The sequence below is a fragment of the Sphaeramia orbicularis genome, chromosome 16, assembly GCF_902148855.1.
Source record: "Sphaeramia orbicularis chromosome 16, fSphaOr1.1, whole genome shotgun sequence".
NCBI lineage: Eukaryota > Metazoa > Chordata > Actinopteri > Kurtiformes > Apogonidae > Sphaeramia > Sphaeramia orbicularis.
Genome location: NC_043972.1, coordinates 13,908,836 through 13,934,365, shown reverse-complemented (window position 1 = coordinate 13,934,365; position 25,530 = coordinate 13,908,836). Strand labels below are relative to the sequence as shown.

The window sequence follows — 25,530 nt, the reverse complement described above, 5'->3', positions numbered from 1 at the left end:
GAGCTTTTATGATTTTTTATTTTTTTATTTTCCGTTAAGTGGCTGGTCATGTTTATTACACGTACATTCATTCACATTCACAATAAAACACTCGTTTACAGCAGTCACAAGGCGGGGGGGGTGGTGGTGAATGAAACAGATGCATGATGGGAGTTTTCCTTTACTTTTTAGAACATTTTCAACCTGAACATTCTCAACAAACATCGTAGAACATGGAGTCAGTACGAGGTTAGTCACAGAGCACCGTCTGAATCTGAAACACAGCACCGAGGTTTGGTCGGACAAGAAAAGGCACTTGGTTCGGTTTTGGTTTTTTTTTCGTTTTATTTCCGTGCTGTGCAGAAAATGGAGTGACCTAGACTAGAATGAAGCGTCACGAAACAGGTTTTTGGCGAAATCTAAAACCTACGGAAATGTTTTAGTCACAGAAACGGGGAAGACGGCTAGCGTGGCGTTATCTCCCAGGCTGGAAAAGAAACCAAAGATTAGAAACGACTCATTTATTTATTTATTTATTTATTTATTCATTTATTTATTTATTCTGTGAATCTCACCAAAAAAAAAAATACTTAGAAGTTTTAGAAAACCATGAAAAACAAAACCAGCCTGACGCCAAAAAACACCAAACGGAACCGACACAGAGAGACGAGACGCTTAAGAACGACGAGGCCCAGTCCGACACATTTGGACTCTAGCGGCCTTCGTAATAATGTCAAACGTGTTAAATAAAAGTCAGGACGTAAACGAGGAGACGCAGACGACCAGACAAGACAAAAAACCGCTCCGTCCGAACAGAACCGACCCGGTCTTTACTCAGAACCGAACCACGACGGCAACGGTCGAGTCAACGGGACTCGGCAAACCGGCCTCAGCTTTCACGCCGTCCGGGTCGGGTTTCTGTACGACCCCGCCTTCGTTAGTTAAACGAGAACCGACACGAACTCAAGCACAGAAAAAGAGAGCGGCGGCAGCGGGCAGGGGTCAAAGGTCAGGGGTCATTCAGGCTGCACATGTGAGCGGCTTCAGGGTCACGTTCGGCAAAAACAGTTCACACCCATGATGACTGCACAGACTCATGCAAAGGGGGGGGGGGGGGGGGGGCAACAGATTGTGTCGCTATCTACCAGCCAATAGGGAGGGAGGGGGCGGGGTCAATGAGGATGAGGGGAGGGGAGGGGTTAGCAAACATTAGAGGGTTATGAGATGGAGTCGGGGGGGGGGGGGGGGCGGGTCGAAGATGTTCTCCTTTTGTTCCTCTTTGTCCCCACTTTAGCCCCGTTGGTGTTGAACATCCGCCATCATGCTGTTGGAAGGGGGGGGGGGGTGATGGTGGTGGCGGCGGTGTGGGGGGGGGGGGACGTCAGCGTTTGGCGGGAGAAGCGCTCCTGCTTCCCTGAAACACAAAAACACAACTGATCAGACGAAGTAAACCTGGATTAAACACCTGTAGTTATGAGGTTAAGGGACCCCCCCACACACACAACAACCCCCCCGAACCCCCCCAAATGAAATATGTGTCCATGCAGCGAGATAATTTGTCGAATTCTGATTAAATGTAGAAATAAACATGTCTACAGATGTTTGAACACTAAATAAAGGAACTCCTAAAAAATGATAAATGAACTAATTCTTCTAAATTTAAGGTGTTTTTTTTTTTTTTTTAATCTTGTTAAGAACCAGATCATTTGCAGTGCAGTCACTCATTATTAGATGAAAATAATTAAATATTGTTGAAAACTTTGAGGATTGGGGGGAAAAAAAAAAAAAAAAAAAAAAAAAAAAAAAAAAAAAAAAAAAAAAAAAAATATATATATATATATATATATATATATATATATATATATATATATATATATATATATATATATATATATATATATATATGTATATATATATCATATATATAAAATAAACCTTCAATAATTAACAAAAAAAAAAAAAAAGTGAAATAAATATGAGGGTTGCACATAAAACAGTCTTATATAAGAAAAAAACCTTGGATAATCCACATCATACGAGGCTTCTCCTGATGGTTTTTCAATAAAATTATTATTATTTTAGATGAAATTCAATGTTTATATGAATTTATTGAATCTGCACAGTGATGAGTCTTCAGCTGTAAAAACTGGAATTCAGTCGTTCAGAATCAGACAAAATCTACAACAACAGAACGGAAAATAATCAAATATTGCCCAAAACAAGTAATATAAATGTAAAATATGTATATAAAAAAAAAAAAAAAAAAAAAAACCCAAAACAAACAAACCCTGAACCTCCCCTCAAATGAAATATCTGTCCATGGAGCAAGATAATTTGTTGAATTCTGATTAAATGTAGAAATAAACATGTCTACAGATGTTTGAACACTAAATAAATGAACTCTTAAATCATGATAAATGATCTAACTCTTCTAAATTTAAGGTGTTTTTTTTTTTATTTTTTTTATTTTTTATCTTGTTAAGAACCAGATCATTTGCAGTGCAGTCACTCATTATTAGGTGAAAATAATTAAATATTGTTGAAAACTTTGAGGATTGGGGGAAAAAAGTCATATATATAAAATAAACCTTCAATAATTAACAAAAAAAAAAGGAAAGTGAAATAAATGAGGGTTGCAGAAAAAACAGTCTTATATATGAAATAAAACTTGGATAATCCACATCATACGAGGCTTCTCCTGATGGTTTTTCAACAAAATTATTATTATTTTAGATGAAATTCAATGTTTATATGAATTTATTGAATCTGCACAGTGATGAGTCCTCAGCTGTAAAAACTGGAATTCAGTCGTTCAGAATCAGACAAAATCTACAACAACAGAACGGAAAATAATCAAATATTGCCCAAAACATGTAATATAAATGTAAAATATGTTTAACAAAAAAAAAAAAGCCTGAAACCCCCCCTCAAATGAAATATGTGTCCATGCAGCAAAATAATTTGCTGAATTCTGATTAAATCTAGAAATAAACATGTCTACAGATGTTTGAACACTAAATAAAGGAACTCCTAAAAAATGATAAATGAACTAATTCTTCTAAATTTAAGGTGTTTTTTTTTTTTTTTTAATCTTGTTAAGAACCAGATCATTTGCAGTGCAGTCACTCATTATTAGATGAAAATAATTAAATATTGTTGAAAACTTTGAGGATTGGGGGAAAAAAAAAAAAAAAAAAAAAAAAAAAAAAAAAAAAAAAAAATATATATATATATATATATATATATATATATATATATATATATATATACATATATATATATATATATATATATATATATATATATATATATATATATATATATATATATATATATCATATATATAAAATAAACCTTCAATAATTAACAAAAAAAAAAAAAAAAAAGTGAAATAAATATGAGGGTTGCACATAAAACAGTCTTATATAAGAAAAAAACCTTGGATAATCCACATCATACAAGGCTTCTCCTGATGGTTTTTCATTAAAATTATTATTATTTTAGATGAAATTCAATGTTTATATGAATTTATTGATTCTGCACAGTGATGAGTCTTCAGCTGTAAAAACTGGAATTCAGTCGTTCAGAATCAGACAAAATCTACAACAACAGAACGGAAAATAATCAAATATTGCCCAAAACAAGTAATATAAATGTAAAATATGTTTAACAAAAAAAAAAAAAAACCCTGAACCCTCCCCTCAAATGAAATATGTGTCCATGCAGCAACATAATTCGCTGAATTCTGATTAAATGTAGAAATAAACATGTCTACAGATGTTTGAACACTAAATAAAGGAACTCCTAAAAAATGATAAATGAACTAACTCTTCTAAATTTAAGGTGTTTTTTTTTTTTTTTTTTTTTTTTTAAATTTTAATCTTGTTAAGAACCAGATCATTTGCAGTGCAGTCACTCATTATTAGGTGAAAATAATTAAATATTGTTGAAAACTTTGAGGATTGGGGGAAAAAAGTCATATATATATAAAATAAACCTTCAATAATTAACAAAAAAAAAAAAGGAAAGTGAAATAAATGAGGGTTGCAGAAAAAACAGTCTTATATATGAAATAAAACTTGGATAATCCACATCATACGAGGCTTCTCCTGATGGTTTTTCAACAAAATTATTATTATTTTAGATGAAATTCAATGTTTATATGAATTTATTGAATCTGCACAGTGATGAGTCCTCAGCTGTAAAAACTGGAATTCAGTCGTTCAGAATCAGACAAAATCTACAACAACAGAACGGAAAATAATCAAATATTGCCCAAAACATGTAATATAAATGTAAAATATGTTTAACAAAAAAAAAAAAACCTGAACCCTCCCCTCAAATGAAATATGTGTCCATGCAGCAACATAATTTGCTGAATTCTGATTAAATGTAGAAATAAACATGTCTACAGATGTTTGAACACTAAATAAAGGAACTCTTAAATCATGATAAATGATCTAACTCTTCTAAATTTAAGGTGTTTTTTTTTTTTTTTTTAAATCTTGTTAAGAACCAGATCATTTGCAGTGCAGTCACTCATTATTAGGTGAAAATAATTAAATATTGTTGAAAACTATGACGATTGGAGAAAAAAAGTCATAAATATGAAATAAACCTTCGATGATTCACAAAAACAAAACAAAACAAAAAAAACAAAACATGTGAAATGAATATGAGGGTTGGAGAAAAAACAGTCTTATATATGAAATAAACCTTGGATAATTCACATAATATGAGGCTTCTCCTGATGGTTTTCATTGACATTATTATTATTTTAGATGAAATTCTATGTCTATAGTAGTTTTTCGCATTTTAAATCCTTGTAAAATGGCTCAATTTACATCAAAACTAATAAAAGCTTAAATTCAGTTGTTCATTATTAGATGAAATCGAGAACAACAGAACAGAAAATAATCAAATATTGTCCAAAACATGTAATATAAATGTAAAATATGTATAAAAAAACAAACAAACATGTAAAGAAATCTTAGATAATCCACTCATATTATCCAATACACATTATTATTATTATTATTATTATTATTATTTTAGATGAAATTCAATGTCTATATTTATTTTTTGCATCTGTTTTGTATCATTAAATCTTTGTAAAACGGTCTAATTTTCCTCCAAACTGATAGAAACTTGAATCCAGTCATTCATCATTAGTTTAAATCTCAGGTTCTTGTTCCTTTGAGACCAAAAGAGCAGAAAATAATGAACTGTTATTCAAAACTACATCTTCAAAAGGAAAAAAAAAACAATATATAAATGAGATAAATGTTACATAATCCTCATTGTTCGAAGCCTTTTCATCAACTTTCTTCATATTTTAGATTAAATTCATTGTCAAACGTGAAACAAAAGCCTTTGGTTTGAATGTGAGTCTGAAAGTCAAAGCCACGTTAATTAAAAGTGATTGTTTTTCGGAGTCCACAGTCTGTGTTAATTATCTGTCAGTGAAACATCGGAGCCTCGCTCCCACGAGTCGGTAACTCTGCGAATAATTGATCCACTCGACACAAGGTAGAAGCCGGAGGGAAATCTGAGCCGCACATCGAAAACAAAAGGAGAACTCATCCAAACCTGACGGAGGAGAAGAAAAGCTTCTGCACAACACGGAGAGAGTCGCAGAAAAGACGAAAACTAACCAACGGAGTCGCAGAAAAGACGAAAACTAACCAATGGAGTCGCAGAAAAGACGAAAACTAACCAACGGAGTCGCAGAAAAGACAAAAACTAACCAACGGAGTCGCAGAAAAGACGAAAACTAACCAACAGAGTCGCAGAAAAGACGAAAACCAACCAACGGAGTCGCAGAAAAGGTAAAAACCAACCAACGGAGTCGCAGAAAAGACGAAAACTAACCAACAGAGGCGCAGAAAAGACGAAAACCAACCAACGGAGTCGCAGAAAAGATGAAAACCAGTGAACGGAAAGAATCACAGAAAAGATGAAAACCAACCAACGGAGTCGCAGAAAAGACGAAAACTAACCAACAGAGGCGCAGAAAAGACAAAAACCAGTGAACGGAAAGAATTGCAGAAAAGACCAATCCAACAAATGTAAAGAGTCGCAGAAAAGACCAAATCCAACAGAGGATGAGGAAGTGAAAACATCGGTATGGCGGCATGTTAGCGCCATGTAAGAAAATAAAAACAGTCACTATGAGAATAAAGTAAAAAAATATCTAGATAAAACCCGTAATTTTATGAAAATAAAGTCAAATACAAAAAGAGTCATAATTTTACGACAATGAAGTCGTAAATATTATGAGAATAATGTCGTCATATTTCCAGAATAAAACCACAATATTAGGAGAATAACATCGTAATTTAAAAACAGGCAGAAAAAAATATCATGATTCACAGAATAAAGTTGTACCCACTCGTCATATAATGGAGAACTTGGAACATTTTGTGAGGTTCTACTTTTGCAAATAACTGAACTTACTTAAGGCTTACGATTTCTAAATTATGACTTTTTATCACACTATTGAGAATTTATTTTCAAAATATTACAATTTCAATCATAAAAGTATAACATTATTTTTGTTAAATTATGAGTAGTTTTTTTTTTAAACTCTGACTTTATTCTCATAATATTTTTTGGCTTTATTTGCAAAATATTATAACTTTATCTGTTATTCGTGTTCTTGTGTACGTTTTCAAGTGTTTTTATTTCTCCAATGTAGCCTAATATGCCGCCATAGTTAGACATTTGGAGCAAAATAAAGTCATTTCAGTTGAGTTTAACCCTTTAAAACCTAGAATTATTAGCCCTTTAATATAATCCAAATAAAAAATGTTGCCTCATCATTTTCTTTATAATATATTATTTGTATCACATTCGATACATTGGGCATTTTGGTGACTTTTTACTCACAACATTAACTTTAAAAACAAAAATACATTTTACCACAAACGTTTTGAAAATATTCAACAATTCAACATTTCAGGTTTTTTTTTTTTTTTTTAAATGAAAGTTCTACAGTGTTTTGAATTCTCGTGAATGGCACCATAATTTCAATATTTCTTAAGTATTTTTCAATATTTTTTAATTTTCAAGTGAATAACAACATAAATGTTCTTCTTTATGTAACTTTTTAAAAATTAGACTTTCCTTCATAATATGTGTTGAATGATTTTACGTTAGCATCCTTATTAACAAAAAAAAAAAAAAAAGGGGGGGGGGGGGGGATAATACTCCACCAGGGGGCAGAAAACACATATCAGGTCAAATGCAACAGGTTTAGAAGGAAAGTATTGATCATGTTAATTAGATAAAGGACTGAGAACCTGTTGTATCAAATATGATACAAATGGTTTTAAAGGGTTAAAACTGAAGAAACTTTACAGTTGTATGGGTGTTATATTTGAACCCTTTAAAATCTGACCCACAGTTCATTTATTTAAACACTTTTTGGTTTGAGGCCGACTCCATAACTAACACTTGTTTTCTTGTTTTTTGCTCATAAATGTTGTTTTTTATTAACCATTTATTGTCAAACGTTTGCGTTATTTGTGTTTTAATTGTGTCATCTTGTAATTTTTTCCTGCTTAAATGAACGTCAAATAAAAAAAATACATGAAAAATATTCTGACTTTGGTTTGTTACATACATTTTTGGAACTCCATTAAAAATAGGCTCATGTATTGTTTTTTTTTTTTTTTTTTTTTGTCTAAACAGGAATAAAAACACCCATGAAAATAATCTTGACTAATATTCTTCTAATTCATGCATGAAAGGGTTAATGATGATGATAATGTGTGGAATAATGTTATGGACGTGCAGAAGCCGCTGGTGAAGCAGGAGCCCCTCCCCCTCGGGACCCCCCCCCCCACCCCCCCATCAGCATCAGTCTCTGATTATTGTGCTGCTGCTGCTGCAGGTAATGACATTAGCGCGTCTTCAGAGCATCCATACTGAACATGTGGAGTCAATGAAAGTCAAGTACGTGTTCATGGTGGATCTGTTACTCACACGGATCAGCTGATCATCACTGAGACACAAGAAACAAGGAGAGGCAAGAACAGCGTTAGGACACGCCTCCACTGGTCTGGAGGAAACACACCCAGCCCGTTTACATGTTTACACCAGAAGAAGACCAATCAGATGGGAGGCGTTTACATGAACATAGAAATACTATGACTGGAGTAATCTGATACTTGTCATAATCAGATGTGAGGTGTTTACATGAACATATAAATACAATAACTGGGAGTAATCTGATACTTGCCATTATTATATGTGATGCATTTACATGAACATATAAATACGGTAACTGGGAATAATCTGATACTTGCCATAATCAGATGTGACACGTTAACTGTGAGTAATCTGATACTTGCCATAATCATATGTGACGGATTTACATGAACATAGAAATACAGTAACTGTGAGTAATCTGATACTTGCCATAATCAGATGTGACACGTTAACTGTGAGTAATCTGATACTTGCCATAATCATATGTGACGGATTTACATGAACATAGAAATACAGTAACTGTGAGTAATCTGATACTTGCCATAATCAGATGTGACACGTTAACTGTGAGTAATCTGATACTTGCCATAATCAGATATGATTATGGCATATGATTATGACTTCAGAAATACAATAATAAAAAAAACCCTGGTTTACATGTTTCAGTCCATTATTGAATTTCTTTCAGAGTTCGTACGTATGTTATTTTATTTATTGGTTTATTTCATATGGATCGTGTATATTTATGAACACTGTTGTATAAAAAATACACCCATGTAAATATGATAGAATTAGTAAAAATAACTCCTTTTCATCTGCAGGTGACAGAAACAAGACATAAAACACGCAACATTGATACAGCACTCATTCACTATATATAAAAAAATAAATAAAAAATACACATAATGATGACATAAACATCATCAAAACAAACAAACAAACAGACATAGGATGATCACAGGGGCATTAGGCTATTCATTTACGTCTTTACTTCCATTATGATACAAGACGTACACTTCCTGTCATTTTCAAAAACATCTGGTCTGGTCTTGTTACCATGGCAACGCCTGTGGTGTCAGCGTTAACTGTCCTCGTGTGGGAGGAGCTAATAAGACTACAAAATAGGTCACATGAAATAAGATGAGATCGAGCCTCGTGCATTATATTTATATTTGTGTGTAGATATTGTTTATATTTATATTTGTGTATAGATATTGTTTATATTTATATTTGTGTGTAGATATTTTTACCTCGGCCAAGGAGGTTATGTTTTTGTCAGGGTTTGTTTGTTGGTTGGTTGGTTGGTTAGCAAGATAACTGAAAAATTTCTGGACGGATTTTGATGAAATTTTCAGAAAATGTTGATACTGGCACAAGTAACAAATGATTAAATTTTGGTGGTGATCAGGGGGGTGGGGGGGGTCTGCTCTATATTCTGTGTAGGCTAACAGTGTGTGCAAAACAGATGAATTTTGAAACTATTTTGTACTAAAGGTCTGCACTAACATTGTCCATGACACATTTGATGGTATCTGTATTTGTGCCTGTATGTATTTTATGTGTTTTTGTGTAACATCAATATAATCTGGAATATTTACTTTTTTTTTTCTTTTTTTTTTCTTTTTTTTACATTTTTACATGTAAATGTTTCATAAATGTTCATTATATTCATTATTCCTTCCTTTCTTAAATAAATAAATAAACATGTTGCTGCTATCCTTCATTTCATTGTTTGTTTACTTTTTCCTTAGACTCACAGTGTTGCTGCATAATTTTTGTTTCTATGTTGTTGTTTTGTCTTGTTTTGTTTTTTTGTACACATGCGCAGATGTAAAAAAAACAAAACAAAACAAAACTACATAAATCAGATGAACCTGTATACATGTGAGAAGACATCGGAGTATTGGGGAGAAATCTAGGTGTGTTAATCTGATTTCTTTTAATCAGATTACTGCTGTTATCAGATAAAGCCGATCAGTTTATCCTGTTTACATGATGAATAATAACCTGAAAACTCCAGACATAATAATGGGAGTATTGGTGTGGATGTAAACGGGCTCATTCCTTTAAAACCAGGGGGTCGGTACCATTTTGAAGATCCTGGTCAGGGTTCCTTTTCCGTCCCCTGCTCCGGCCTTCTTGGCTTTAGCTGACTGTGACTTCTGGTCACCCTGAGGAGAAAAAAAAGACAGAAGAAGAAGATGAAGATAAACCTGACCCTCCAAAAACAAAGAACAGCAGAGTCCAGAATAAAAAACACTAAACAGAAGAAGAAGAAGAAGGAGGAAGAAGAAAAGAAGATAACAGGAGAAGAAAGAAGAAGAAGGAAGTAGAAGAAGAGCTTCATCTGTGGGTGAAAACAGTTTAACCCTTAAAGACCCAAACGTCCTCGTCTAACCTAAACCATCTGCTGATCTGAACTGTTTAATGCCTGTAGATCCACTGAAACTATCATTCCATGGAAATAATTGGTGTCAAATACAGTTTTACCTCAATCATTCATAAGATAAAATTTACAAAAAAATTGTAAAATGAGAATAAAATGAGCAAAATACTTGAGAAACAAGGAAAAAAATGAACCAAAAAAGCTTGAAATATGGTATGAAAGTGAACAAATATTATGTAAGTGAGAACAAAAATGGGCAAAGTAGTTGGAAAAAACTAGGGGAAAAAATGTAGTGGGGAAAAAAAAACAGGAAAAAAATGTAGTGGGGAAAAAAACAGGAAAAAATTAAGTGGGGGAAAAAAACAGGGAAAAATTAAGTGGGGGAAAAAAACAGGGAAAAATTTAGTGGAAAAAAACAGAAAAAAATGTAATGGGGGAAAAAAACAGGAAAAAAATTTAGTGGAAAAAAAATTGTGGGGAAAAAAGCCCTGGAAAAAAATGTAGTGGGGAAAAAACAAGAAAAAAATCTAGTGGGGAAAAAAAACAAGACAAAAATTTAGTGGGAAAAAAAAAAAAAAAAAAACATGAAAAAGACTGTCGGTTTTAAACAGTCCTAAATACCTGACATATACATTTGGGATTATTCAGAACTGTCTTCTTCCCTGGAGCCACTGTGTTTTATTGCCTCACAGGTTTTCCCTGGATCATCACAGGCTCCCCAGGTACTCTAAGTGCAAGGAAATGTATGTGCAAATTGGCAACGGGAAAAATAAAAACCCAAAAAGACTTAGTAGGGAAAAACCTAGGAAAACAATTTAGTGGGACAAAAAAACAGGAAAAAAATTTTGTGTGGAAAAAAAAAAAAAAACTAGGGAAAAAATGTTTCTTCAGTTTTCTCAGTTTTGATATAATTTACTCTGAGATTTAATGAACATCTACATGATCAATGAATTAAATATAAGAAAAAACAGGATTTAAACTGAGGATAATACGATAATAATTGGTGTTAAATCACTTTTAAAAGGTTAAATCAGACATAAACGTGTCTGTGGGTCTTTCTGGGTTAAATGTTTCTGTATGAACCAATAAGAACTGGAGTTGAAACTGATGAAGATGTGGATGATGAAGGTTCATGAATGAAAGACAGAGGGTTTCAGTTTCACATCAAACCAGAACCAGAACCAGAACCAGAACCAGGACCAGATCCAGATCCAGAACCAGGACCAGGACCAGAACCAGAACCAGACCCAGAACCAGAACCAGAACCAGAACCAGAACCAGACCCAGACCCAGACCCCATGCACCCGGTGATAAAACCAGGATAAGACACGATGGGACAGAATAATGTCTGCGTTAGGACGAATATTCGACACCATGAGGATGAAACTACGAAACCTCAAAATGACAATGAACGAGTTGAAGATGGACGATGAGGACGGGAGGATGAGAGGACAGATTACAGACGGAGGCGGTGATGGCGGCGGGGGCGTGGCCTCGTCCACGCCGCGATTGGACGTACCAGGCCTATCTTGGCTGCTAGTCCTCTCCACTGGACGCACAGACAAACAAAGGACGAGGACAAGAAGGGACAGGACAGACGACAAACAGAGAGGTGTGTCTTACTCAGAGTAAAGGAGGAGGGGCCCGTCCGGGGGTGGGAGGAGTCACGGGGAGGAGTCGAGAGGTCAAAGGGCAGAGGAGACAGACAGACGGACAGGAGGAAGGACAAACTCACAATGAGAAAAAGATCAGGTTTAGTCGCATCAACACATTCAACAAACACAGGTTTAAACAGCATTGAATTCAACGGCTCTGATTGGACGGTTTGAACCAGACTCACCCTGGACTTGGGCGGGGCCGGGCTCACCTGGGGGTGGGGTTAGTGACAGGAAGGAGGAAGATTGACAAGAGGAGAGACAAGATCAGCAGCAGAAAAAAGAACAAGAAGAAGAATGAGGATGAGAATCTGTAGGAAACCACAGGGGGAGGAGCCAATATTAACCACAGTGGGAGGAGCCAATATTAACCACAGGGGCGGAGCCAAAGTTACTCACGATCGTACGGAAGAAATGGACGACAGCGTTCTCAGCTCCACGCTTCCGAGGAGAAGTAGAGGCTTTCTGAGGAGCTGGAGAGAGAGCACCTCGGAAAGATCCCTACGAAGGAAAGGAAAGGAAAGAAGGAAGGAAGGAAGGAAAGGAAAGGAAAAGAAAGGAAAGGAAGGTTAAGGAAGGAAGGAAAGGAAAAGAAGGAAAAGAAGGAAAGGAAGGAAGAAAGGAAAGGAAAGGAAAGGAAAGGAAAGGAAAGGAAAAGAAAGGAAAGGAAAAGAAGGAAGGAAGGAAGGAAGGAAAGGAAAGGAAAGGAAGGAAAGGAAGGCAGGAAGGAAGGAAAAGAAGGAAGGAAGGAAGGAAGGAAGGAAGGAAGGGAAAAAAAGGAAAGGAAAGAAGGAAGGAATGAAGTGAGGAAGGAAGGAAGGAAGGAAAGGAAAAAAGAAAAGAATAGAAAAGAAAATTAGAGGACGGAAAGGAAAGGAAAGAGACAGTTATTTGTCCTCAGACTGTCGCTGCTTTAATCCAGTTCGTTAACAGTTGTAGCATGAACTGTTAGAGCGAACGTTTAATTAGTTTGTGTTTTTGTTTTTTTTGTTAGATTTAATGTAATAAAAGTGAAGGAACTCATCAATGACTGAAAAAGTATTGATCAGATCCATCCTGTTCACTTACCTGATCAACACCAAACACACACGTTTATTTACTAAAATATCAGTAACGATTTCACCTTAGATGAAGAGTTTAATGGGGCGGGGGGGGGGGGGGGGCAGAGTGTGACGGTTCTGTCCCTGTTCAGACACTTTTTCAAACAAACTGTCTGAATGTGTTCCCTCACAGCAGAGGTTCAGAGGTTCAGATGTTCACAGATGTAGATGAAGCTCTTCATTCGACCCTTTGGTCCATCTGAGCTAAACTGTCCCATATTTATATAAATGTGTTCCAAACACAAGTGTGTAATGTGTGTTTGTCCATTCAGTCCCAAATGTGCTGCTGAGTTTCTTTCTTCTGGTAGACGTCAGTGTCAGTCCTTCCACAAACAGGAACAGAAATCTGTTGTTTTGAATCTAGAATGCAGGTTCCCCCTTTGTCTCCTACTGAAATCTAAACTGATGTGGTTTCCTGGTGTGTCCACACACACACACACATACACACACATACATACACACATACATACACACACACACACACACACACACACACACACACACGCGTTTGGGTTCAACTCTTCTTCTTCTCTTGTTCTAACATCTGTTTTTGTTTACGTTACTGTGGTTGTGCAAAAAGATCTTTCCTTTTTTTTTCTTTGTATTATATATAATTTTCTTTGTCTTATTTCCTAGAAGTTTGGTTGTCTGTATGTACGAGTTTATTATCAATATTATTATTTATTTACTTATTTACTTTGTTTCTATTATACTTTTTTTGCATGTGTGTGCTTCATGGACACGTCCACAATCATTTCTACACGTAGATAAATGTGAGTGTGTGTAAGTAAATATAAATATGCTTGTTTGTTTATATAATCTTTATTATTAAGGGCCAAGCTCACGGGGGGAGCCCCCCCCCACTGTGTGAGTGAGGGAGAAGGCCTCTGCCCGAAGGGTAAACACTGTTTATTATTATTATTATACTGAGACACAATAAACTGGAATGTGAACCCCTGAACATGCTGAAAAACTCACCAAATTTGAAGGAAGGAAGAAAGGATGGAAGGAAGCAAAGAGGGAAGGAAGGAAGGAAGGAAGAAAGGATGGAAGGAAGGAAAGAGGGAAGGAAGGAACCGAGGTGAAAGTACAGACCAGATACAAAGGCAGGAGGGAAGGAAGGAAAGAAAGAGGGAAGGAAGAAAGGAAGAATGAAAGGAAGGAAGGAAGGAAGGAGGGAAGGAAAGAGGATAGGAAGGAAGGAAGGAAGGAAGGAAAGAGTTTTTTTTAATTTTACTTAATTCCATTTGTTGCTTATTTTTTCCACATTATTTATTATTTTGTCGGTTCTTTTATTCACTTTTGTTCATCTCCATCCACTGTCACTGATCCAACTCCATGGGTTTTACTGGTGAATCAATGTTGGAGAAGATGACGGTGTTTCCACTATGGAGCCTCTGAATGTCCAAATATGGTCATATCTGGTGACCGTGAAAAGATGAAGAACTGTATTTTACACCAATTATTGACATGGAATGATAGTTTTAGTGGATCATCAGGAATTAAACAGTTTAGATCAGTGGATGGTTTAGGTTAAAGGAGGACGTTTGGGTCTGTAAGGGTTAAAGAATCTGAACTCATCCTCTTCATCCTCTTCCTCCTCCTCCTCTTCCTCCTCCTCCTCTTCCTCACAGTTGGACTTCCTGTTGTTCCTTCAGGCTCTGAATCCTATTTCATGCTAATATATGGATGGAAATGTGAAGCTGAGCTCATTCTGCTGTTGATATATCATGATTCTGATTTCCATTGGTGGTGATTTTTTATTTTTCTTCTGTTTTTCTTCATTCTGGTTTCAGGGGCTGAAGTTGAAGGTGTTGCAAAAAGGTGAAATTTTCATATTTCTTGAGGAAAAACTGCCGCCTGTCACCGACGACGGAGACGCATGAATAAACATGAGGTTATTGAATAAACCATGAATCAAAATATGAAAAACACACATTTTCAACTGGGATTTGACAGAGAAACGAACTCTGAGAGGAAACTTTGGAGCCAAAATGTGAAAATGTTTGGGTTTTACTAGACTTTTTTTTTTATATATATATTTAATGTGTGTTTACTTCAGAATAAAACACTTCAGTAAACTTTTACAACTGTTTAACTGACTGTAGAACTTTAGAGTCTAGATGTGAAAGTTATGAGTCTGAACCTGGTTTTATGTCAGAATTATGTTATTATAAAGACAATTTAATGAAAAATTAACTGTGAAAACACAGGTTCTAATGGGAGAAAAAGAAGGTTCTAATGGGACAAAAGGAGGGTTCTAACGGGACAAAAGGAAGGTTCTCATGGGACAAAAGGAAGGTTCTAACGGGACAAAAGGAGGGTTCTAACGGGACAAAAGGAAGGTTCTCATGGGACAAAAGGAAGTTTCTAACGGGACAAAAGGAGGGTTCTAACGGGACAAAGGAGGGTTCTAATGGGACAAAAGGAAGGTTCTAACGGGACAAAAGGAAGGTTCTAACGGGACAAAAGGAAGGTTCTCATGGGACAAAAGGAAGTTTCTAATGGGACAAAAGGAAGGTTCTAACGGGACAAAAGGAGGGTTCTAACGGGACAAAAGGAAGGTTCTAACGGGACAAAAGGAAGGTTCTAACGGGACAAAAGGAAGGTTCTAACGGGACAAAAGGAGGGTTCTAATGGGACAAAAGGAAGGTTCTAACGGGACAAAAGGAAGGTTCTAACGGGACAAAAGGAGGGTTCTAACGGGACAAAAGGAGGGTTCTAACGGGACAAAAGGAAGGTTCTAACGGGACAAAAGGAGGGTTCTAACGGGACAAAAGGAGGGTTCTAACGGGACAAAAGGAGGGTTCTAACGGGACAAAAGGAAGGTTCTAACGGGACAAAAGGAGGGTTCAAAGGGGACAAAAGGAAGGTTCTAACGGGACAAAAGGAAGGTTCTAACGGGACAAAAGGAGGGTTCTAACGGGACAAAAGGAGGGTTCTAATGGGAAAATGGGATTTAACCCAATAATGAGTTGAATTGTTTTATTTTTTTATTTTTGCCGAGGCTCTTTTTTTTTTTTTTACAGTGTTGGATGTGGCTTTGGCTCCATTTGCTTGAACTGAGCTGCAGATACTTTTTGTCCATGAACAGATCCAGGCCTTAGGAATATTTTGCCCATTTATTCGCACATACTTGCTCAGTGGATTCCACGGCTTCACTGTCAGAATCCAAATGACTGAAACCATCACGTATTTCAGTCCAAACTGTTCAAGCTGAGCCGTTCTCTTCCATGTTTCTGGGCTGTGTTTGTTTTCTTGCATGAATAAAATCCACTTGTGATGAATCCTGACATTTCCATTTGCTCAGATAAAGGCGCTGGGTTCATCCATCCGTTACAAAATTCCACTGCAGAAATAAACAACCGCTCTGTTTTCAATTAAACCTGGTCTGATTCGTTTCTGAACTGAGGCGTTCGTTCACCTGTCAACTCTGTGATACAGTTTATTTAAACTCTGTGGTTTTCATCGGCTAAAATAAAACAAATAAAGGGCACGAACGTATCTGAGGTTTTAGAAAAAGCAGTTAAAGCAGGGGTGTCAAACATACGGTCCATGGACCAAAAATGACCCTAGACCAAAGGGTCCAGGGCTGTAAGAAAATATCAATTCTGCAATATATCGCGATATTTCAGTTTACAATACTGTATCGATATTAAAAAGTACTGTATGGATATTTTTTAGATATTTATTCAAATGCAGATATTGTGGAGGTTCATTTTTGTTTTTCTTTTTTGTTTAAGTTTTATTTATTCTTATTTAACACTGTTTTATTAAATAATGTTAGTTCCTTTGTTAGCATTGAACTAAAATAACGTATAACAGGATCTAATGTTACATCACAAAATGTTCCTGTGTTCAAACTGAAATTCCGTTTTACAGACATTATAGTTTAAGATCCTGTTCAAATGTTCATATTCTATAAGTTCAGAACTAACATCTTCTGTATTTTTATATATTTATTTATACTTTTCTTGTATTTTACTCTGTTATTTTGGTTTTTATTTATTTTTTCTGTACAGCACTTTGGTCCAGTGTGGTTGATTTAAAGTGGTTTACAAATGAAGGTGGATTAATGACAGCCTTGTAGTGTCACTGGAAGGGCTTCTGGTGCACAAACTCCTCCCCCTGGTGGATTATCTGTGTATTGCATGTATCTAATTGTACACATCAGGTTTCACAAGACAAAAAATGTCACACTGATCACATAGATCAGGTCTCTCAACTCATTTTCTTTCAGGTTCCACATTCAGCCTGATTTGATCTGCAGTGGGTCGAACCAGTAAAATAATAACAGAATAACCTGTAAATAATGAAAACTGCATATTTATGTCTTTGTTTTAGTGCAAAAAAACCTCATTAAATTATGAAAATACTTACTTTTATGATCTATCCAAACAAAAAAGATATGAATAACCTGAAAAAACTGAAATTTCTTAAGAAAAATCAGTGCAATTTTAACAATATTCTGCCTCAGTTTATCATTTCTGCATGTGCATTATGGATCAGATCTACAAAGACACTAAACACTGAGGAACAGGAAAAAAATAGTTCAAATTGTGCTGAATTTTCTTTAAACATTGCAGGTTGTTCATATTTGTTCAGGTTATTCACATTTTATTGTTAAAGGATAGTTGGTAAATGTAAATATTTCCATAATTTATTTTTTTGCTCTAAAAAAAGAAAAAAAATTGTCATTATTTACAGACATAATGTAATATTTTTTTCACATCAAATGACAAGAAAATATGGAGTTATTCTTTTTTGTGGGTTATTTTACTGTTGATCATACTGGTCTGTATGTGGAACCTGAACAAAAATGAATCTGTGGAATTTTTGCACTTAGCAAATTCTTCCAGTGGGCGAGATTGGAACCTTTGGCGGGCCACATTTGGGCCCCGAGCCGCATGTTTGAGACCCCTGATGTAGAGGGCTTCAAGACTCATGTATCAAACATGATACGTTAGGTATTAAAGGGTTACAACATAGAGAAAAGTCTGTAGTTGACCTCATTTCTCTGTTGTTCTGTTCTTATTGTACTTGTTCGGTCCATTGAAGACCATCCTGAGCTGAATGAACCTGAACTGAACTGGGTTAAAGGAACAGTCCACATTTAGAACAGGAGCAGAACAAAACAAAAGGAACACAAAGTGAAACAGAGCGTTCAGGGTTTTGTTAAAGAGATTTAATTGAGCATAATAATCCAAAAAGCATCCAACAGGATCGAGTTAGGAACAGGTGACAACATACAAAGCATCCACTGCACATGGAAAGGCCTTAGCGTTAGCCGTCGGCGCCAATTCGCTGCCACTTCGTGAACCTGAGGCGAACGGACAGATGCGAGGGTGAGGGCGGGGTCGACCCCACCCACCCCCTCAAAAAACGCATCCAAGACACTGGGGTTAAAGTTTAGCATCACGTCAGATTTGGTTTAAAGTCTGATCCACGTGGATGGATCAGCGCTACAGAGGGTTAAACCGAGACGCACACGAGCAGTTCAAAGGCGCTCCTGTCTTCGCACGTCTTTGTTCTGCTTCAAAAACTCATGCTCATGCAAACTTCATTTCCCTCCAATTATCCCATCTAAAGCCTGTAATTTGGAATCCCATCAGCATTCACATGCAGATGATGCTGCAGCTGCTTCATATCCTGAGACTGGAAGTTTGGCGTGTTTTGGCATCGTCTCTGATCGCAGAACAGCTTTTCCACCACAGAGTCGAAAAAGACGGAAGTTAATTAGACAAAAAAAAAAAACATAACGAGCACAAAGGATCTGGTTCTGAAAGGCTCCACATATTAAAACAACAGAATCACTCAAATAAGCATGCGTTTACAAGATCCAACAGATGACAGTGAAGCAGTCCGTCCCACCAGAGCGGTAGAAAAAACAGAGTTGCGACACTTCCACAGACTCACTGTAAAAAATGGCGGACGAAATATAGACCTCCTTCTGGGGCCAATAGTTCCAAACATTGAAATGCGAAAGATACATTCCCTCCATATGAGCGGTCATGTATTCCATCAGGACCTCTTTTGTACATGTGGGTCACTTCAGGGTCACATTCTGTTCAGACTCAAACTGATAGAAGTCGCATTTAATGTGGAATATGGACGAACACACAAAAAAATTGGATTTCACCAAAAAATCAGAATCTTTGTGTGAATTAGTGTAATTTACTGTGGTACAAATATGGGTCCAGTTTGACAGTTATTTTATTCTATTTGTCATTTATTATTGGTCCATAATGGTTTCATGTGATGCCTGTAAATAGTTTTATTTGCCCTGTGCTCCTTTTGTAAACCTACGACTAAATTTAAGACTTTTCATTGTACTAAAGTCAGTCCTTTCAGTGGTAAAACCCATGACTCCAAAGCACAACTGACACTAACAGACATACAGTAGTGACACAAAGGATGGAAATATCCTTGTGTTTGGTTTATTCATATATTTACTGCTTTAATTCACTCGCTGCTATCTGTCCCATAGATGAACAGGACAGCGCAACGTTTGTTTGGAACTACTGAAGATTACATCAACCACCTGATCACCATAGCGGCCACATCAAAGCGTGTCGCAACTCTCTCTCTTTCTATGGCTCTGGTTTTCCCACTAATACTGCAGTCTTTTGCATTCAGATCAGAGGTGTCAAACTCACTTCAGTTCAGGTTCCACATTCAGCCCAGTCTGATCAAAAGTGGGTCAGAAAAAGGAAAAAAGCTCCAAATGTTTCTCTTTGTTTTCTTGCAAAAACAGTAAAAGTTCATTTTTCACAATATTTTTTATCATTTCCATGTATGTACATTAAAACTTACACAAAACATGTAAGAACAGGCAGAATATGGGTCCAATTACACTGATTTTCTTAAGATATTTCAGGTTGTTTGTGTTGTGTTTTTTTGTGGAAGGACAGTTTGTAACAAACTTTTTCATCACATAGTTTGACAAAAAAAACAAAACAAAACAGTGCGTTGTCATTGTTTATAGGTTCTAATGCTTTTATTTTTCATGTCCAGTTCATTTGAGATCATACTGTTGTGAATGTGGAACCTGAACTAAAATCACTCTTAATGTCTTTAGTGTTGTTTTTACACTGGGGCCCCATTGGACCCTTAAAGGGGCTGGTTTTGGCCCGCGAACTGCATGTTTGACACCCCTGGTTCACACTATGAGCAGTTAAAGGACAGATCTGTGCAGACGTTAGCGCAGGGTTGGTTTGTTGGTTTGTTTGGAACTATTGAAAATTACATCAACCACCGGATCACTGTACACATCAAAGCGTGTCGCAACTCTCTCTCTCTAAGGCTCTGGTTTTCCCACTAATACCGCAGTCTTTTGCATTTAGATCAGAGGTGTCAAACTCATTTCAATTCAGGTTCTACATTCAGCCCAATCTGATCGAAAGTGGGTCAGAAAAAGGAAAAAAAGCTCCAAATGTTTCTCTTTGTTTTTTTGCAAAAACAGTAAAAGTTAATTTTTCACAATATTTTTATCATTTCCATGTATGTACATTAAAACTTACACAAAACATGTAAGAACAGGCAGAATATGGGTCCAATTACACTGATTTTCTTAAGATATTTCAGGTTGTTTGTGTTGTTTTTTTTTTTGTGGAAGGACAGTTTGTAACATAAACTTTTTCATATTATTTAACTTTTTTTCTTTTCACCAAAAAAACATAAATTCTGTGCGTTGTCATCGTTTATAGGTTCTACTGCTTTTATTTGACACTTCCAGTCCATTTGAGATCATATTGTTGTGAATGTGGAACCTGAACTAAAATCACTTTTAATGTCTTTAGTGTTGTTTTTACACTGGGGCCCCATCGGACCCTTAAAGGGGTCGGTTTTGGCCCGCGGACCACATGTTTGACACCCCTGGTTCAGACCATGAGCAGTTAAAGGACAGATCTGTGCAGACGTTAGCTCAGAGTTGGTTGGTTTGTTTGTTTGTTTATTTTGTAGAGGCAGCATGGGCGGGGCTTGAACCTGTCATTTACTCGTCACTGGAAGGCAAACCCCTGGTGAAAACACAAATACACATCTGTACACTTCTGTTTTCAGTAAACAGCCTTAATACGAAGAGAAAAATACACGTTTGTGGCAAAAAAAGAACAGAATCGGACAAATCCTGCAGCAGATCGAAGCGGTCTGAGCTGAACTCCATGGTTTGTTCTGCTGAGGTTTTTCCCTGAAGGACCAAAAGTGAAAAGTTTCATCAGAAAAACAGGACGGAGCCCAAAGTGGCGTCATCCTGGATCGAAAACAGAGTTTCATCGCAGTCGTACGTGTAAGGCCAAGGGAAAATGCATATTCTACTGCTGTTAATGGAAGCAGATTTAGATGATTTTATCTTCTCTCAACACTATTTATGATATAGATTTAACCCATAAAGACCCACTGATACTTTTATATCAGTTCACAAATGAATTTTTCCTTTATATTTAACCTTTACCAAGTGATTTATCATCATTTATTACAATATTATTTTGTATTTTCCTGTATTTAATTCACTGATCGTGCAGATGTTCATTAAAACTCAGATTAAAGTTGAGGGTTATTATATGAGAAACAGAGAAAACTGAAGAAAAAGTGACTTTTTAAGCAAAATATATCAATAAAAGAATGTAAAACCAAATATCATTGATCCAACTCCATGGGTTTTACTGGTCACTCAATGTTTGTCAATGGGTGTTTTTTTTTCTCTTCAATTTTGTTCAGTTTGTTGCTTATTTTGTTGATGTTACTTATTATTTTGCCGATTTTATTACTATTTTTTGTCCATTTTATTAATTAATTTGGCAGTTTTTGTTAATTTTGTTGCTTATTTTCTTCTTTTTTTACTTTGTTGCCCCGCCCCCTGAAGGGGAGGTAAGGGGTGTTGTTTTTGGTTGGGTTTTTTTGTTTGTTGTTTACACTTTAGCAGCAAAACTATTGGTTGAATTCATACCAAATTGGGTTTATAGATTACCAGTGACCCAGAATAGATGAGATTACATTTTGGGAAAAATAAGTCAAAATTTAAAAATTTCAGAAAGGGGCGGGGTTTGCTGTGCCTGGCACCACTTGTTTTAGTCAATTTTGTTTGCTTATTTTTGCACATTATGTATTATTTTGTAGGTTTTTCTTCATTTTTGTTCATTTTCTCCACTGTCATTGATCCAACTCCATGGGTTTTACTGGTGAATCGATGTTCGTCTATAGGTGTTTTGTTTCTTTTTTCTTTAATTTAGTTAATTTTTTTGCTTATTTTGTAGATGTTACTTATTTTGTTGATTTATTATTAAGTTTTATCCATTTTATTAATTACTCCGGCAGTTTTTGTTCATTTTGTTGCTTATTTTATTCTTTTCTTACTTTGTTGCCCCGCCCCTGAAGTAGTAGCCAATTTTTTTAGCTTATTTTTTGCACATTATTTATTATTTTGTAGGTTTTTATTAATTTTTGTTTATTTCCATCCACTGTCATTGATCCAACTCCATGGGTTTTACTGGGGAATCAACGTTGTAGAAGATGACGGTGCTTCCATGGTAACTACAGAGCCTCTGAACGTCCAAATATGGTCATATCTGATGACCATGAAAAGATGAAGAACTGTATTTGACACCAATTATTGACATGGATTGATAGGATTAGTGGATCAACAGGAATTAAACAGTTTAGATCAGTAGATGGTTTAGGTTAAAGGCGGACGTTTGGGTCTTTAAGGGTTAAATCGACGGTTGTGTTTTCGACAGAACTCTTAGAGGCTTTGGGTTTCAGCTGGATTAATATCTACTGGATGTAAATTCAACTCATCGCTGCTGCAGAAAAGCTACAGTTTTTAGTTTAGTTTAGTTTTTCATTCAAAGCTGGTGCGGGAATGTCCACAAACACCTTCCATCTCAGCGTCTGATCAGATAAATCTGGTTTAATGATCACAGCAGAGAGTGAGAGCAGTTTAAAAAACTCATCATCTGTCGGTAAAATGAAACGATTTTACACTTTTACATAATTCAGCCTCTTGTTTATATTCACAAACAGCAGATCCTCCTAATATATGACCTCTAAATGTTAATGTTAATACACACGGTACATTATCTTTGATCATTTATAGCATAACATGGTGATTATGTGTGAGTATGACTTCTTCGTACTCTGTAGTCGAAGTACCTCTTATGTTTAACACGAGCCCGCGGCGACTAAAAGGACTCAACATAATTCAGAATGATTCCACCTTAATGACGCTGCCAGAAGTTTTCCCCATCACATCGTGTGCGGAAAGTACCTGAAACACAGCTGTTCAAAATGAAACCGACGGCAGCGGCTCGTGAACGGTGACGACTCTGGTCGCCACGACGACACAAATATTCATGGAACTGAGGAGAACGATGCTACGCATGTCAGAACCGTTCAAACCAAACACATACAGTAGAACCTTTACAGGAGGAGTTCAATACGTTCAATGGCACAAAAGCATTTGACAATTCAATACATAATCCAAACATCTAAATAGAATTAACCCGGCCCTGACCCCGAAAAACCACCCGAAAAACGTGTTTTTAACACAGACAAAGCTCAGTTTGAAAGATAATAATTACAAGAATATAATAAAAGAGAACAGAAAAGAAATCAACTGGTTTTATGAACTTATTTACTTTAAAGATGAGATGATGACACACATTTACAGGTGGTTTCATTAACACTCATCCAGTCAATCTGCTTTGTTCTGTTTTTCAGAAAACACAACAGATCAGAGTCATTCACTAAAGCAGATTAATTCACTGGATTATTCACCTGTTTAATTTCACTGTTGCACCTTTATTGTCTCTTCAACGACGGCGAATTAGGGCCACATACGAAAATAAAACCACTGTCACTATGAGAATAAAGTCGTAAAATATCGAGAAAAAACCTGGAATTTTACGAGAATAAAGTCGAATAAAAAAAGAGTTGTAATTTTACAAGAATAACGTCGTAATTTAAAAACAGATGGAAAAAATATCATAATTTACGTGAATAAAATCATACCCACTAGTTGTATGATGTAGAATGGGGAACATTTTGTGAGGTTCTACTTTCATTTGGGGTTTATGCACAAAGGACAAATACTGAGTTTATTAGCCCCGCCCACCATCAACACATTAGCATTAGTCAAAGGATTTTGAAGACAGTTCGCACACGTTTGGGTTTGTTTCGTCATAAGAACCAAACGGATTTGGAACAAATTGAATCTATTGCTGTAACCGGAAACTCTGTCATCAACAAGGCTTAAAGCTCACAATTTATAAAGTATGACTTTTTATCGCACTATTGAGGATTTATTTTCAAAATATTACGACTTTAATCCCATAAAAAATACATTATTTTCATTAAATTATGAGGTTTTTTTTTTAAACTATGATTTTATTCTCGAAATATTATGACTTTAAACTCATAAAAGTATGACACTATTTTAATTAAATTTTGAGTTTTTTTTTTTAAACTCCAACATTATTCTCACAATATTATGATTTTATTCTCATAAAAGTACGACATTATTTCCATTAAATTATGAGGGTTTTTTTTAAACTACAATTTTACTCTCAAAATATTATGACTTTAAACTCATAAAGTACGACATTATTTTCATTAAATTATGAGCTTTTTTTTTTAAACTACGACATTATTCTCACAATATTCTGATTTTATTCTCATAGTCACAGGTGTTTTTGTTTTTCCGATGTGGCACCGTTGTAGTTGACAGTTCTATTCTATTTTATTCTATTTTTTGTGTATTTTTTCTGTTCATTTTGCATCGTGGGGTCTTAGAGTTTAATCATTTCATTTTTCTGTACACATGGAAAAACTGACAATAAAGGTGAGTTTGACTTTTTGAATTAATCTGGATGATTTTTTTCCACTAAATCAGAACCAGACGTCTCCTCCTCCTCCTCTTCCTCTTCTGCTCAAACTGCAGATTTCCGCTCGTATTTCAAGACAAAAACACTCGTTCGGCGGTTGCACTCGTACTGTCAGGTTCTACTGTATCACAGACGCTTTTCCAGAATCAGCTGTTTGGTCTTAAACCTCATGACTCGACCCCACCCAAAGTCAGACCCGGGTTCACAAACGGACACAAAAAAACCACGACCAGTTCAACAAGTTAAAAGAATCAGAAGCAAATAAAGTGGTTCTGGAAGTGAATCAGCCACTGAGAAGGGGGTCGAGACCACTGACTGGGGGGCCCCTCGACTCGACCCCCCCGCTCCCCCCCCTCCAGTCCTCACCTTACTCTTCCTCTTTTTGTCGCCTCCAAAGAACTTTCCGATCTGGTCCAGGAGGCCGGGGTTCTTCTTCCTCCGGCCCAGCCCGAAGGCGGCCTGTGCGGAGCTGCTCGCAGACGCCATGGTGGAAGAAGGATCGGTCGAACGTAAACGACAGAGGAAGGAAGAAAAAAAAA

The 25,530-nt window shown here is 36.1% G+C and overlaps 1 protein-coding gene across 6 annotated transcripts; it reads right to left on the bottom strand.

The window, feature by feature from the left end:
- Positions 1-25,513, bottom strand: LOC115435181 (myelin basic protein-like). 6 transcript variants are annotated; one of them, XM_030157434.1, is made up of 7 exons: positions 25,358-25,513; positions 12,412-12,513; positions 12,198-12,224; positions 11,877-11,906; positions 10,059-10,142; positions 7,962-7,984; positions 1-1,393 (listed from the first exon to the last, which is right to left on the bottom strand). In XM_030157434.1, exons 1-6 carry the CDS (start codon positions 25,475-25,477, stop codon positions 7,982-7,984), a joined length of 366 nt encoding a protein of 121 aa, XP_030013294.1. In that variant the 5' UTR covers positions 25,478-25,513; the 3' UTR covers positions 1-1,393; positions 7,962-7,981. The 6 variants fall into 6 exon arrangements, with proteins under 6 accessions (XP_030013294.1, XP_030013293.1, XP_030013292.1 ...); XM_030157433.1 differs by having other exon boundaries at positions 7,966-7,984; XM_030157432.1 differs by lacking the exon at positions 7,962-7,984.
- Positions 25,514-25,530: the final 17 nt, after the last annotated feature.

Bases quoted from the DNA above. Each gene is read 5' to 3' on its own strand.
- LOC115435181 (XM_030157432.1), bottom strand. From the start codon at position 25,477: ATGGCGTCTGCGAGCAGCTCCGCACAGGCCGCCTTCGGGCTGGGCCGG. The intron at 12,514-25,357 runs GTGAGGACTGGA...TTTCCTTCGTAG, and splicing joins ACAAAAAGAGGAAGAGTAAG to GGATCTTTCCGAGGTGCTCT. The intron at 12,225-12,411 runs GTGAGTAACTTT...CCCCACCCCCAG, and splicing joins TCCATTTCTTCCGTACGATC to GTGAGCCCGGCCCCGCCCAA.